This window comes from Microtus ochrogaster, chromosome 24 (assembly GCF_000317375.1).
Source record: "Microtus ochrogaster isolate Prairie Vole_2 chromosome 24, MicOch1.0, whole genome shotgun sequence".
NCBI lineage: Eukaryota > Metazoa > Chordata > Mammalia > Rodentia > Cricetidae > Microtus > Microtus ochrogaster.
This window is the reverse complement of record NC_022024.1, coordinates 19,907,224-19,923,417: the sequence shown is the minus strand read 5'-3', so window position 1 is coordinate 19,923,417 and position 16,194 is coordinate 19,907,224. Positions and strand designations below refer to the sequence as shown.

The following is a 16,194-nucleotide window of genomic DNA, read 5'->3' as shown; positions in this document are numbered from 1 at the left end:
AATGTGTTTGTAACCACTTATTGTCTGGAATAAAAACTACGCATTCTATTTGCTGTCTTTATTTGTTGTGAATAAGGCAATGGTTTCTATCCATGTAGATAAAATTATAAACAAACAAACAAAAGATCACTGGGAAAGTTCAATGATATTTTTATGTAAGGAAAAACTTTTTTCAACCTATTTGGAAAACCAGACATGAATGCACACATGGCCTACAGAGAATTGGCAATGTATTTTATTTTGACCCACAGTTCTATTGCTACCGTTGAGCCTTCTGTGTGTTGAAGTTTTCACAGGAGAGAGTGAGTAGACCTTGGAAGCATCATCTTCCTGACTTTCTCCAGAGAACTCGCCTCTGCCTCTGGCTCCCTAAGTCACAGAAAAGCTGGCATTCCTCTTCCCTAACATGGCTCATAAAGTGAAGAGAGCTTCTTCCCAGAGGCAAGTGCAAGATAAGTTTGGCAAAGCCAATCTCTCTATTCTCCTGTGATCCCTAAAGACCCTCACTGCATAAGATGCCTACCTGCACCAAATAAATGGAAGGAATTGTACAAACAAACAAACAAACAACAACAAAAATAAACCTCAAGAAGAATATAACCCTTATCTTAAGCCAATGGGCTTTCTTCAATGATTAACCACTGCATAAGGTCTATCTGTCCGATCCCATTTCTGTATGATTTTCCTAGTTTCACCAAATTTCAGCATAAGAATAACTTCCCTTAGATCTATGGGTTTTTTTTTTCTGAAGCTCTATAGTCACACACAACTGACTAAAATGTTTGCTCTACTTTTGATAGACTCTTCTAGGTGAGGAGAGGTACCCCATATTTCTGTCTTGGCAGTTACCTATTCTAAATGCCTGAACAATAATTTTTCATTTATTTGTCCTGAGTTTTCAAGAGAGTATCTTTTCACACAGAAAAATCCATTCTATACACTGTGTTTATCTAGAAAAGTGACATCAAACTCTGCATCTTTTAAAATGTCAGATTTTGAAAATATAATGAATTTTGCAGTTAAAATAGAGCTTCAACTTTAAAATGCAGTCCAACCTGTACTTACCACTGGGTAAAAGATTCACCCTATGGCTGTTATCCAGAAAAAGATTTAAAAATATACTTCTTCCTCATTTACTTCAATTGAAACATCAAAAAACTGATTTTTGCAAACAGAACACTTTGTAATTTTTTTTTTTTGGAAATCAGAGACTCCAAAGACTATAATTAGGTATTAAGTATATTCATTTCCTTATAATTTGACTTTAAAATTAAAAAAAATGAGCCTCATTCTTTTCCTTTACCACAAACTGGCAAAAGGATGAATTAATGTAACAGGTGGGCTTCTGTGGTTTTAATAGCAATGAAATATAATCAACTGTCTCATATCATATTTCCAGGAAAGCAAGTGAGATTGAGACCTAAGCGAGATCCTTAAACAGACACACTATTGACATTCAAGTGTTCAGACTCCCCAAAGGGACTATATATCTTGCTGTTCTGTGTTTAATTGAAACTTTAAACAAAATATATTGCCTATTTAATGCAGCTGAACTGGATGCTGCCCTTTGTAGTGTACAGGATAATGCCTAGCAAAATTGAGGGTTGAAACCTCAGTGCACGATGTGGATGTTATGTCAAGAAGAAAATAAAAAAGTAGAACTTAGACTCCTGCAGTAAAATGAGAAATGAACGTCTGTAGTTTTGTGCTCATAAATTTTGTCAATTTATCGTATTGATACACAGCCATAAGTTTATGATTTCTCCTATCTTGCTGACTAACTTCCTGAGGAAATTATACATGTCTTTCAAACCTACACTTGCCTTTATTTATCTTAGAAACTAGAATATTATTTAGGGAGTTGTAGAGATTAATATGTAATCCAATTATATATTATCTAATTATGATTAAATATTGAGGACTGACGTACAGATCTCAAGAGTGCCCATGGAGTCAATCATGAGAAAAATCTGCAGAATTACAGATGGGAAAACAGGTGACAAGAGAAGTTGTCCCACGCTGGTGTGTTAATGCTACCACTAGGAAAATGGACAATTCACATCTCCTACAGCTGAAAAGCAGCCCCTCACATTCCCTGGGCCCACCATGCGGGGAGCCATCCTCTTTGGAAAAACCCATCATGGACGATGAAACATGCAAAGCATTCTAAGAAAACATCAATCTGCATATTCTCTGAATGCCTTCTGCAACACGGTAGGGTGCCAGAGAGACAGGGCAAGGAGGAAAGAGATAAGCAAAGAGGAGAGAGAGGAAGAGTTAGATTACAACCCATGATTTTTTTTTAATGAAGCTAAAAATAGACAGTACTGAAGACTAAGTGGAAAATGAACTTTTATCGAAATTTTACCAAATGAACTCAGCATATAATTTACACACTTCAGGAAATTATGAGTAATGTTTGCCGTCCATCACGAACAGGTGTAAATGATCCTCTTTTTGAGAATTTTGGGGTTTTTATGCAAATAATAGCCTAATGGTCACTAAGAGCTATTACGACACTTAACTCTTTCATTCTACAAGTTACCTTGTACCCCAAATTTCTCTAATAAATTAACTGTATTTTCAATTCACTGTCAATTCTTCTACTCTCTGTGAATACTCCAATACATTTGGAGATGCAGCTTTCATATCTAAAGCATCTAAAGGGCAACGTTAGACATGGAAAATTAAATCAAAAGTTTCCTTTCTGCCAGAGATTTGTTACACAAGGCCTAAGGTTAAAAAAAATGTTCTATGCATCTGAGATGTAAAAGAAAGATGTGTGTATATAAAAGAAATAAAACTGGGAAACAACAGAAGATGTTCTAAACATTATTGACAAAACTGATGCCTAACCGGAAAGAAAGGAACAAAGAAGGCATGAGCGGGAAATTGATGGACAAAGGCAGGCAGTTTCTCCTTGGTGATAAATGTACACGACATATTACTAAGATGCTTGCTTCGAGGGTTGGAAATTGTGAGCGTGTACAGCAATAGTGATTCCACGACCACACTGGGGAGTCTAAGCTGAGTTGTTCTTATTTATTCTATTTGTTCCGGCCAGCACAGCACAGTAAAGAGGTGTTTTAAGTGATCCTAATTATTCAAACAGTGATTACAGACTGCACGGATTAGATTGTGAGCCTCCGTCTCTCTTACTCCAAGCTGTATTACCAAAATGAAATGGACTAAATCACTTGTATAATTAACTAAACAATTACTTTGCATTGAGAATGCACAGTAATTTTATTTTCGATTGTAAATAGGCTTAAAATGACCTCTGGGATTGAAAGAGCTCAAACTGATAGAAAAACAATAGCAAGTTACAAGCTAATGGAGCTTTCTCTAATCCTTCAGAGTTGCACTCCTGAGCAGAGATAAGGGGACTGCAGAGGTCCGGGGATGAAGAGGAGATAGGAGGTGTTCACAAGTATTCTGCACTGACATCTTTACATGTTGCATATTTAATGCAGCAGCTATTAACCACAAGTAGGTAGGTGTCATATCCTTTACAGCTAAGTGTTTTCATTTTTGCTTGTTTTTTTTTAATTTTTTAATTTTTATTCTTTTTAAAAAAATAAAACAAACTATCTTTTTTCATTATGCATACCAATCCACGTTCCCACTCCCTCCCCTTCTCCCATTCCCTGCACATACTTTTCCATCCCCCCCCCCATCCAATCCTCAGAAAGGGTAAAGCACATTGCTTTGGGGAAGGTCCAAGGAGCTCCCTACTAAATATAGGCTGAGCAACGTATCATCCAAAGAGAATAGGTTCCCAAGAAACCAGTACATGCAGTGGGGATAAATCCTGGTGCCACTGCCAGTGCCCCCCCCCTCGCCCCAGTCTGCCCCAGCCATACAACTGTCAACCACATTCAGAGGGACTGGTTTGGTCTGATGCTTTTTCCTTCCCAGTCTGGCTGGAGTTGGTGAGCTCCCATTAGCTCAAGTAAACTGTTTCAGTGGGTGTCCCCATCATGATCTTGACCTCTTTGCTCATGTTCTCATTCTCCCCACTCTTCAACTAGACTTTGGGAGCTCAGTCCAGTGCTCCAGTGTGGGTCTCTGTCTCTGTTTCTATCAGTTGCTGGATGAAGGTTTTATGGTGATATTTAAGATATTTATCTGTCTGTCTACAGGGCAAGCCAAGATCGGGCACCCTCTCTTCTATTGCTCAGGGTTTTACCTGGGGTCATCCTTGTGGATTCCTCGGAATTTCTCTAAAGCCAGGTTTCTTTCTAACCCTCTAATGGCTCCCTCAATCAAGAGATCTCTTTCCTTGCTCTCATCTCTGTCCTTCCTCCTTCTCCACTATCCCATTCCCTCAAGTTTTCCTCACCCCTCCCCTTCCCCTCTCCTCTTCTCCTTTCTTCCTCTCTTCTCCCCTCACCCCTATGCTTCCCATTTTGTCAGGCAACCTTGTCTATTTCCGCTTTCCAGGAGGAGCTATATATGTTTTTCTTAGGGTTCACCTTATTACTTAGCTTCCCTAGGATCATGAACTAGAGGCTCAATATCCTTTGTTTATAGCTAGTATCCACTTATGAGTGAGTACATTGGATTGATCTCCAAAATATATAAAGAACTCAAGAAATTTTTACTTGTTTTTAAAAGCATAGTTATAATTCTAGAATTAGGGCGATGGGGGCAAGGGGATCTCATAAAGGAAAGGGTGAGTTAGTTTCAATGACACCAACTGGGTACACAGAAAGGCTCTGAATTTAAATTAAAAAACTCTGCTTCTGCCTCCAATGTAAACTGCAATCGCAACAAGTGAACTTGGTTCTTTGGGAGTTAATTTCATATTTTGGAAAATAAAGCAGATTCTGTTATTGGAACTTTAAAGACATAAGTCTTTTACCACAGATATTCCATGCTACTGGTAGTTACCTAATGCTTCAGAGATAAAAGAAAGGATGGAGACCCAATAAATACCTATACTAGTGCCAGAATAACAGATAATTTTTATTAAGAGTAAAGGGAAAACACATCATAACAAAAAAATAGAGAGATAGAATTAAATCAACTGGAATTAATATTTGTGCTGTTTGTTTGTTTGTTTGTTTTTCAGACAGGGTTTCTCTGTAGCTTTGGAGTCTGTCCTGGAGCCTAGCTCCTATATAGACTAGGCTGGCCTGGAACTCACAGAGATCCACCTGTCTTTGCCTCCTGAGTGTTGGGATTAAAGGTGTGTGTCACCACCGCCCAGCAAAAATTGTGCTGTTTTAGAGAGATAGAATTAAATCAACTGGAATTGATAGTTGTGCTGTTTTACTTTCAATTATTATAGACAATAGTAAAGGGAGGATTTTGACTATGGTTGATGACAAAAATGGGGACATGGGCCTGCAAAGAAAATGCTACAGTCACTTGAATTTTCTTATCTTGAACTTTAATGGTTTCAAACTCTCCACTATGTCAATAATCCTATCTGTGGTGTAATAGTTACTCAACTAAGTAGAAAAAGACCTGACAATAAATACAACCATTCACTCTTGGAGATAGGAGCTCTATAGAAATGATGGGAGTTTCAACAGAAGGCCAGTTTATAAAGTGTGTACCAAGTCACCAATATTTATATTCATTATTTTGATCAATTTTCAAATGGATGCTACTATCACAGCTAGCTTACAAACAAGAACGCAAACACTGTCTAATGAAGTATCTTGTCAGGCACACATTCCTAAAAATTATCAATATGAACCCAGGCTCTCTGATTTCATAGCCTATCCTATACATTTGAACTGCCATCTAAACCAATAGCTTATCTCAAGAGTCAAATAAGTCTCACAAAATTAAAATCGCACAACAACTACCTCATGACCCGATCTGTTAACATTTTATGAGTTCACATACACACATTATTCATTTAATAAAAATTTTAACTTTCATTTGCAAAGTGATATGTAGTATCTGTTTGGTATATTTCCGAATGTTTCCAGTCCACCTAATTTTTCAAAGAAGACATTCTCCTACTAGTTATTACCACACCTTGGTCTTAGGGAATCAAAGTGAATAATAAGAATTTATTTTAGATTAATTGTGTGCTTACATATGAATGATGACGGTAAAACTAAATAAGGAGTCTTAAAATAGGATGACCTGAAGTTGGGAAACAAATTAATCAACCCTGCTTTGAATTACAATGAAAGTGGGAAAAATATGCCCATCTGGTGTTCAGAGCAAGCGAAATGGCATGCGGCACACAGTCCTAAAATGATCAAAAGAAAGAAAAAAATCTACAGGGCTAGTTAGAATTTTTTCAAAGGAGCTTCAGTGAATTTATTACAACAATATTTGTATTTTTACATGCACTCTATTAGCTCCCCTACATTCTAAAGTAAAGAAACACACACACACATGCACACACACATACACAAGCACAAGGGCTTAGGGGTAGTGGCCCTGAAGGGCTAAGTGAATGAGGCCTGTAAAAAAATGAATACTTGCTGGCTGAATCTAGCCAGACATTATAATCCATCACTGATCCCTAAAGGGCACTAATAATATGTAAATGTGTGAATTAGAAAACACAGGCAAGGCTGTTGATAAACTTGATAGGATAATCAGCACATGCTGACAGCCTAATGAAACTGATGAACTGATAGAGCAGCTTATCTCCCAGGCCATTTTTTTCCTTGTCAAATGGAGGCTAATCAAAATGTATTAGGAGTTAAAGCAAACACTCGGGGGATTTAACCCATTTGATTAGGAGGTGAATTCGCTCTCTGAGAAAATTACAGTTTCCCGAACAGGCGAAACTCTAAAACCTGACCAGCTGACAGATCTTCCCATAAAATCAAACAGAAGGCAGCCACCATAATTACAGAGAGAATCTGCTATTGGAAATTATATTAGGGTCCTCTCCCTAGAAAACTGTCAGGGAGATTTTTCAGAATCTAAGCAAAGAGACTCTCTCGTTCCATAATGGAAAATAACACAAAGAACCAGATAATGGCTCCGGGGACACAGTTGTCTTCTGCTTGTGTGAGCTCGGTGATCGTGCAACCTAAAGAGGGCAGATCCCAAGGTACCAGCTCAATTCTCAATCCAATTTATTTACATAAAATAATTGAATGAATTTTCTGAAATCACTAACTGTTGAGGATACTTGCATTTCCCATTAGCAATAAAGAGACCACATGCAGTTTGTCACCAAGGAACTCAAAACCTAAACCTAATTTCAGCAAAGATATCTTATTTGACAATTGATTAAAAACTGGAAGCTAAAGTTATGAATAAAATCAAAGAAAAATCACTGCCTCTTCAGATAAAGGTAGAGAAAGCAGTCCTTTTAGTATTTATTTTGCTATGAAAAATACCCAGCATTAAAATGGAAAGGTTTAATGAAACCACCCAGCCTAGGCACATGTGATATTCCTGTATATATTTCATTCATGTGGACAGATGGTAAAACTATTAAAAGTAAAAGACACAGTTTTAATCCAGTAAAAGCTTGAAGGCAAAAATATATTTAATGAAGCTAATCTTTACCATGGAGGAATTATATCAAAGAAGAAAAAGAACTATCCAGTGTCCTCTTTGATGTGGGCGTTCAATCACTTTAATGCTGGGTAGGCCAGCTGGAGGTGCACCTCCCAGAGACATGAATGGCATTATCAACCTCTTCTGAGTCAGATTAGATTCTCTTTTTGGGTTATTGAAAGCTATACTGTGCCTCATCCCATATCTGAACCATGTCTACACCTCCTGTCATGTAAGGAAAAAATATGAGGTTTTGCGGCTGTCATTGTTTTGTTGTTGTTTTGTTTTGTGGCAGATACACATGTTCAAGTCACAGAGCACTTGTGGTTTTGTGTGAATGCACAACCAAGCAGCTAGTATTAAATTTCTCAAATCATATGACTTACAATGAATGCAAGCCTGTAGGTCACACAGCCTAATCCTGGCTATTTCATCTATATGAGGGAGGTCTTGCAATATCAAAGGACTTAATCAGATTTAATGAATGGCGGGTCTGAGTTTGCGATTTCTGCTTTGTGGAAAAGGGAATTGATTGGAGGGCAGGAGCAGGCCTTCCCATCCCCAATTCCTGGAAAGAGTCGTGTGAACCCATCAACAGGGCATTCAGACTACATTGGCGGTTTTCCAAAGAGTCTCATGCCTAATGGGTAATAGTTATGTCTACCATCAAATAGCTATGACAACAATTTCCTGAGCAGGAACAGATTAATCACAGGTGATAAGAGCTTCGTTAGGATTTCCCATCCTTCACCTCTTGAACCCCCAGGGGGGTGGAAATCTATAACCTAGATTTATATACATTCTGATTGGTAGAGATTACTCAACACGGGAAGATAAACAATTAAAGTAGCATATTTACCATGTTCACAGTCTCATTCTAGTCTCAAATATTACTCTGAAAAAGAAAAAAAAAACACTACAGGGACCCAAAGCCTCATCCATAAAAGCAACACATGTTGACTCAAATATTCTCAGTTTTAAAAGCACCAAGTCTCTGGCATCTCCACATCACTACAGGCTGAGTACTGAGAATGTTCTGATAAAGAGAATAACATGCTAAAAATTATTATAAATCTGGGAAATTCACTTAAGTAAATACATACTATATATATATATATATATATATATATATATATATATACCTAAATATAACCAAAATTACACATATAACAAATACAATATATTGTTTTCTCATTCCTTAGAGGTTCAATAGTACTTGGTACCCAAATGGCATTGAGACTCCCTTGTAAAAGCTATGAAATTTGACAAATGTGTTGACGTGCTGTATTCGTTCATCTCTTTGCTCTTGTCAGGAGGGTTCTGGACAGCACACAGTGTAAGCATTGCTCTGTGATTACTAAGAAGATAGTAGGAGCCCACTGCACGTAAACACGGGGTTCTTCCTTCTCCGCAACCCCCCCGACGCCAATTAAAACGTAGAGTGGTACTTACCCATCATGTTATATAAGCTCTGGGGGGCAAACTGCCTTGGCATTTTCTGAATTGCTTCCTTATATACACTCAGGGCATCCTAATTTAAGAAACAGAAAAAGATAAATCATTATTAGAGAACAGGGATAGGCATTGAGAGTAACGTAATGACGCGTCTCCCAAGTTAAAACTACCCATTTCTGCTTCCGAACGGTTCACTGGAGGGAAATAATTGAGCTGTCCTTTGATATCACGCTGCCTTAATTTCATGAGCGGAAAACAGCCCAGTGAGGAATGTCACAGAAAAATTTAGCTTAACAAGGAACTGAAAGTGGGCAATGCTCTTTTAATATAAAATTTCCAACTCTCACAGGTTACTCACTAAGAAGAGCTAAAAACATTCGCACTTGGACGTTACTCATCAGTCATCATCCTGAGTCTATGCTCTAACTCAAGCAACCCGTGGGGTAGAAGTAAAGCGCCAGCAAGCAAATAGATCTCCCTCCTGACAGCATTCACTGACGCTGTTAAATGAAACTGTTCTAAAAGCGCGTTTTCTTCCTCTTCTTCCTCACACTGCAATAGGAGGAAGTCTTAGGGATTTCTTTTTTGTTTTGTCTTTTTGTATAAAGCTCTGGAGCTCTCTTTGTAGACCAACCTGGCCTCGAACTCAGAGTCAACCTGGCTCTGTTTCTCCAGTGCTGGGTTTACATCACCACTGCCCAGCTCATAGCGCAGCCTTAAGATGTATAAGAGTGTGTCGGTGGGATGTGGGCATGTCATGAGAAAGGACAGTTTAAGGGAGAAGGATGTCATACAGACATGGTTTCGTTGAGTAAAGAGGATAGGGGCGCGGTCATCAAGTCTACTAAGTAGCAGCTTGCTTAGCGACTTCCTCCACCGTCAAAACCACATTATTTTTATTCGACTATTTTTAAAAGAATTAAGAAAATTAGGTAACCTTGAGATCAAGTTACATTCTTAATATTCAGAGGACTAACAATACCCTTTCATAAAAATATCAAACACGGAGCAAAATGGTAAGGATTCTAGAAACCATACCTTAGATCCTAATTGTGGACTACGTGTGTGCGCTAACAGTCACTACACCCTCCAACATACACAGGAATATGAACAGATTAGCTTTTCAAAAGACTGTAGTGGCCCCAGGAAGAAGGTAGGAGATTAGATCTCTGAGCAGGAGGGCAGGGAGTGGTGGACAGACCTCATAGTGTCCTTGCTCATGGTAGAGTTTCCCCAAGTTGTACAGGCAGCTGGTCACAGAGCTCTTATGTGCATGAGGGTCCTTCAGGTTTTCATCTGGAATCTCGGAACACTTGAGGAATGTTCGCCGGGCTTCTTCTGTCTTCCCTTGGTTCATCAGAATAATGCCCGTGTTTAAATACGCAGCTGCAAGGAGGAACCAGGAGCAGAAAGTTGAGGCACTACGCACCGTGGATAAAAGGAGTATTGGCTTCATCTCTGTTCCAAGGGATATTTCTTATTTATCGAAAAATAAAAATTATTAAATGTGTGCAGAACAAGCACAGGATCAATAATGGTGGTAATAACCCCCAAGTATTTCTAAAAACATAATTATTTTTTTCATTCAGCTGAATACCACAGATTTTTGAGCTCAAAATCTAGTTAAATAAAAGACTGAACTATCAAAGTACTAAGGAAAAACTGGAAATGGCATTGAAGAATGAAATTCAGAGAAAGAGAATTGCTAATATTAACAAATATTTAGGAATATGAATACCACAGCTAGCTGCTTTCTTATGAAAGGCTTCAACAGTACAGAGGTAATTATTACCAATGAAAGGCAGTATTTGAAAGACTCCAAAGCGGTAGTACTACTTACAAGCCAGGGTCGGCCTGCTCCCGACGGCCAGTTTGTAATAATGCAAAGCTTCTGTCAACCTGCTGTTCTCCTGGAGCAGCAACCCTCTGCATGGGGAGAACAGAGACACTGAGAGGAGCCGAATCACGAGACAGAAAACCCACACATTTTCATTCTATATTCCAATGGCAAAAATGGTCAACAGGCCCAATAAAAATGCTGACCTGGTACCATAAAACTAAATTCTAATGGAAGGAAATGATCTCTCAGGAGGAAAAATCCTACACAGGTATCCATAGACCCTGGCTCCATGAGAAAAGTATTAAGAAGGATTTTTTTTAACGGACTTCTGTAACCAATAAATGTTCCCTTCGCCAGACTTCTTTCCCTCCCGCTTGAATTGTCAGCCACCTGGATTTCTGTTGGGAACACACACATGTCCTCCTCATTTTACCAGGGAAACCTGGGGAAGGCAGGGATAAATATATGAAAACATGAGATGCCTCCCTTGCCAGTTGTTGCTTGGGTGATATTTGTTCACAATGCTCCCAAAGGCAAAAAGGCTAAAAGCAGTCTGTCTCAATGGCAAAGGCAGATCCAGATGGAGCAAAGAAACAAAGGGAAGAAGTGAAGGCCGTATATTTCTATGCTGCTTGGCTTTGGTCAAATAAATGTGCCTTTTAGAATACTCTGCAAATTCCAGTCTACCAGGCAGAAACACATCTCCTTCTCCAGACCCTCAGACTTTAGGGACCTCTCTATGAGGCTCCTTAAATAGTACCCACATGGATTAACCAAGCCATGAAAATCCCCGCCCTTATGACATCAATGAAAATTAAGTATTACCATTTCTATGAAAATAAGATGTCAGGAAACTGAACTAATTAGAAGGTGTCCCAAAGGACCTTGCTCTGGGCCCATTCTCTTGTAAACAGTATCTTACAGACATAAGATACATCTAGTAGGCCAAGGGCGGCTGTGACGATGCCAACTGCAGACTCAACTTGGCAGCTTCCTTGCTATTGAAAGAGGAGTAAAATAGAGCTCTGAGAAAAGAAAAAGCTATTGTCAAAACATGCGTTTGTTGAGTACTGCTAGGGTTCGGAATGGCTGAGTGTCTGCCAAAAGCTCACGTTTAAGAATCAGGGACTCTCAATGGAGCCCTGCTGGCAGGTGATAAGACCCTTAAGGAAGGGACCCTGTGGGAGGAGTTAACTGCCTTCCACTGCCTAATAAATTGCTAAGGCCGATCTCCTAGATTACATTCTGAAGAGATTAGTTATTTGACAATCAAATAAATGAACAAATACAAGGCTGTTCTCCCCATGCTATGTCATGTACGCTATGCTAAGTTATGGCTCCATGTTTCACCACGTGGAGTGTCTACATAGGTAACTTGCCCACTCAACTATTGCTATCAAAATTGCTGACTTTATCTTCCTTCTTCGATTCCATCTTCCCTTAGATTTGGTATCATGTTTAGCCTTCTTCCATTTGTGAGATCATCCTGTACAGAATGAAAACCCTGGCTACTTCTTCACTCTGCCTTATGGGAAGGTGGTGTTCACGGTTGTTTCTGCCTCCGCTCTTCATACGCGGTCTGTACATCACCATGTGGCCCTGTGTCTTGCATGGAAACACACTGCCTTCACCACTAAAATCAGGATTACTTTCCTGACTCCAGATGTGTCTATCGGATGACTGAGCCATCTGAGACCTAGCTGGAATTTCCAAAGTCATCTGAAAAAGAAAAGGAGCAGTAGCGCCTGTGCAAAACTAAACCTGAAGTCAGATAAATGAAAAACAAACAAACAAACAAACCTCTGCTTAGATTGATGGCATCAGGATCAGCTGCTGAAACCAGAAAGCTGACTGTCATGCCTGAACCCTTATGCTTTTCATGGTGATAGTTACATGCTCTGTGCCCTCTCCAGAGCCACTGACTCTCATATGCTATGGCTCTTCGCTTGTCCCTGAAGGCGCATCTTTATAGCTCTGTCAGAACCCTCTTTATCTTCTCTAGCCTGCAAGTAACTGAAAGAGCCCACTAATTGGTCTCTGCATAATTACATTTCTACAGGGCAAATATGCTATTCGGATAGATGGGAGTGAACGGGTTGGGGATGTGCATGGATCTGACTGGGACCTAATGCTGATATGTCTGGAGACTGATGTCCTTGGCCTCTTGGGATCAGCTATGCTGACACATTACACATTATATTCTGTCACTTTGCAATTCATAAAATACACACAGAGCAGAGAAGAGCATGCAGTGTGATAATAAAACCTTAAGGATCCTGCCCTGTGTCGTAAAGGTACTAATGAGTGAGTTCAAGTAAGATAGCCTTGACTGATTAGCAAGGGATAAGGATCTCCCTGATCACTTTACCTTGCTGTGTATGCTACAGAAAAGAAGCAAGATTCAGATGCACACAGTGTTCCACAGTAACAAGAAGGAAAACAAATGGCAAAAACGACGACATTTGAGGGAATCTGATAACATGCCCTAATCCAAGAGTGGGCAAAAAGCAGGCACACATGCAAGTGACATTGTGTTGAACACACATAGTGTGCACACACGCACACAAACAGAGTAAGAATATTGTCATCAGCCTGATGTTACACAGGAAGAAATAAGAGTCTAAGAATTAACAAACTAACTGGGGTTTTTAGTTAAAAACGAGCAAAGGCAGAATTGGATACTGTTTCTCTGATAAGGAATTCCATGCTCAAAGATGCAGAGAGTGGTAGGCACATTTAATCCTGGTGGTGTAAGAGGTCCTTCTGTATTTGTATTGCTTTCATTGGTTAAATAAAGAGACTGTCTTGGCCTTAGGTAAGAAACTTAGAAACTTGGGTAGGTGGGAAAGACAGAACTGGATGCTGGGAAGGAGAGCAGAGTCAGGCAGACACCATGAATCTCCGGCCTGAGATGGACGTAGGTTAGAATCTTGCTGGTAAGCCACAGTCACATGGTGATACACAGATTCAATAGAAATGGGTTAATCAAGATGTGAGAGTTAGCCAATAAGAGGTTAGAGCTAATGGGCCAGGCAGTAATTTAATAAATATCTGTTTGGTTATTTCGGGAGTTATGCTAGCCGGGACAATCAAGGGGCTCCTCTCCTTCTACTACAATCCTGGCACTTTAGAGAGAGAGGTAGAAGGATCAAGAGATTAGCGTCTTCCTGGGCTGTATATGGAATCTGAGGAGAGTCTGTGCTACATGAAACAAAACAACACATGTCAAACCAGCAGCATGCCCAGGGAGAAATGCAGTTAATAGTCTTACCAAGCTATAAAGCCCGAGAACCATGACAATGATCACCGTCAGAGTGTCAGATCCTAAAGAGTGCACTTATATCCTGGGAATTACCAAAAGTCATTTAATTAACCTTAAAGCCTCCTCAATAGGAAGGAATTCAAGTCTACTACTATAAAACAAGGCCATTTCTTTTGGGTGGTGAGACTATGGAACCTAAAGAAGACCCGGCTCTGTCATAGTCCTTAACAAATAAAATCTTAATAGTATTCTACATATTTATTCTTATACCTGCACATAAGTGTATCTCTCACCCTTGTCAAAGAAGTTTCCTTTTTGTAGAAGAGGGAGACCATTACATAAATCGAAAATTGGTGACAGCACAGAAGACAATTGAGTGGGTGGGGGGTAGGGTTCCCAAGCCCAACTGAAACATGTCCGATTCATGGAGGAATATGGAGGAAGATAGAGTGGAAAGATAGCAAGAGTTGGGGAGGGTACCTTCTACAAGACAGTGTTTTCTAGCTATGACAAGCAAGCTGCACCCATGAAATCCCAACAGGACTAGGCCCTAAATAAGTCTAGCACAATGTCAGAATCAATTAACATTCCAGTGTGAATGGAGGAAATCTCACAAGAACCCATGCCTCGACAAATAACTATAGACAGCTGCTGCTAAGAAGGAAATTCAGTCTTCTCCATCACCTCCAACGGGACATTCTTAAGCACACGTACAATGTATCAACACTGATGGACTCAGTAGGTTATATTACATAAAAGTGTGCTTCTATAATAATTAAATAATAATGTGTCAATAATAATTAAAGAGGTCATGAGTTTCAGAGGGAGTGTTCTTGATAAAGATAAAGAAGATACTCAGTTCTAGATACACGTAGACTACCTACTGCTTTGTTCTAAACCTCAAAGTTTGTGTAACTCTAGCTTGTTTTAAAACAATGAAAAGGAATGTCTCATCTTGGAATTCTATACTGATTCTAGATCCATCCTAAAACATGGTTAATACCAAGCCACATTAACAAAACCTGCAGTTGACTTTTCTAAAAGCATAGTGAAGACACAGAAATCTCTTATGGTGCATCAGTTACAATGATAAGAGTAGCTGCACTCACTCAGCATTTACAGCATGTCAAGCAGCTTACATATTAGTACGTACATGTTAAGTAATCTGTCTGCCTGCCTATCTATCTATCTATCTATCTATCTATCTATCTATCTATCTATCTTTCTATCTTTCTATCTTTCTATCTATCTATATCAAATATCTATCTATCAACTATATCTATATAATTATCATTCTATCTATCTGAGACAGGGTCTCACCATGCATCTCTGACTGCCTTGGAGCTCACATGTTGACCAGACTGGCCTTGAACTCTCAGAGATCTTCCTGCCTCTGCTCCCTGAGAGCACCACCCCACCCAGCAACATAAGAAGACATTAATAAAGTAACACACAAAGAACTGACCATATACAGACAAGTACATCAAAATGCAAGCCTAGCAGTCAGAAATTTAAGACTTGAATAATACTTAAATATTCACACCAAAGGCTTTTCCATGGCTGTTCAAATTGGTGACATGACATGTTTACATACTGGCCATGACAATAAACTCTTCTAGCTTCTAAATATATTAAAAAGAAGAACATATTTTAATATACAATCATGCAAGTATATAGTCAGAAATAGTTTTATACAATAAGTGCAAAGCTGTCGTGAGAGCAAGTGAATGGACATTCTATATGTAATAACACAAAATTAAAATACCATTTTGACTGAAAAGAATTTATAAAATTATATTTTTGAAATGGCAGAAAGAAAGATCATTTTTATATATTTATGGGTGGACTGTGAAGTATGGCATATATAAGGAATATTTTACTTCTCTCATGTCTCACATTCTTCCATGCTCTTAGGACTGTCACTCAAACTAAGGCCAGCAATGAATTATCCAGCCTGGAGAAGGAAAAAGAACAATTCTCTGTTCCAGTCAAAGAAAACACACGTAAACATTTGAGCTACTAGTGGTAACACATAAATTCTAGAAAATTACTTTACATACAGCCATGTAGAGAGATGCACAGACACAGGTATGTACACACACACACACACACACACACACACACACACACACACACACACACACACACA

The 16,194-nt window shown here is 39.1% G+C and overlaps 1 protein-coding gene across 1 annotated transcript in view; it reads right to left on the bottom strand.

The window, feature by feature from the left end:
* The window catches only part of Tmtc2 (transmembrane and tetratricopeptide repeat containing 2), a 382,576-nt gene that overhangs the window by 131,185 nt on the left and 235,197 nt on the right, over positions 1-16,194 (bottom strand). Inside the window, exons 5-7 of the mRNA XM_005358105.3 lie at positions 10,784-10,869; positions 10,145-10,329; positions 8,941-9,019 (exon numbers count right to left, since the gene is read on the bottom strand). Of these exons, the coding sequence (XP_005358162.1) occupies positions 8,941-9,019; positions 10,145-10,329; positions 10,784-10,869 (350 nt within the window). The remainder of the gene's footprint in view (positions 1-8,940; positions 9,020-10,144; positions 10,330-10,783; positions 10,870-16,194) is intronic.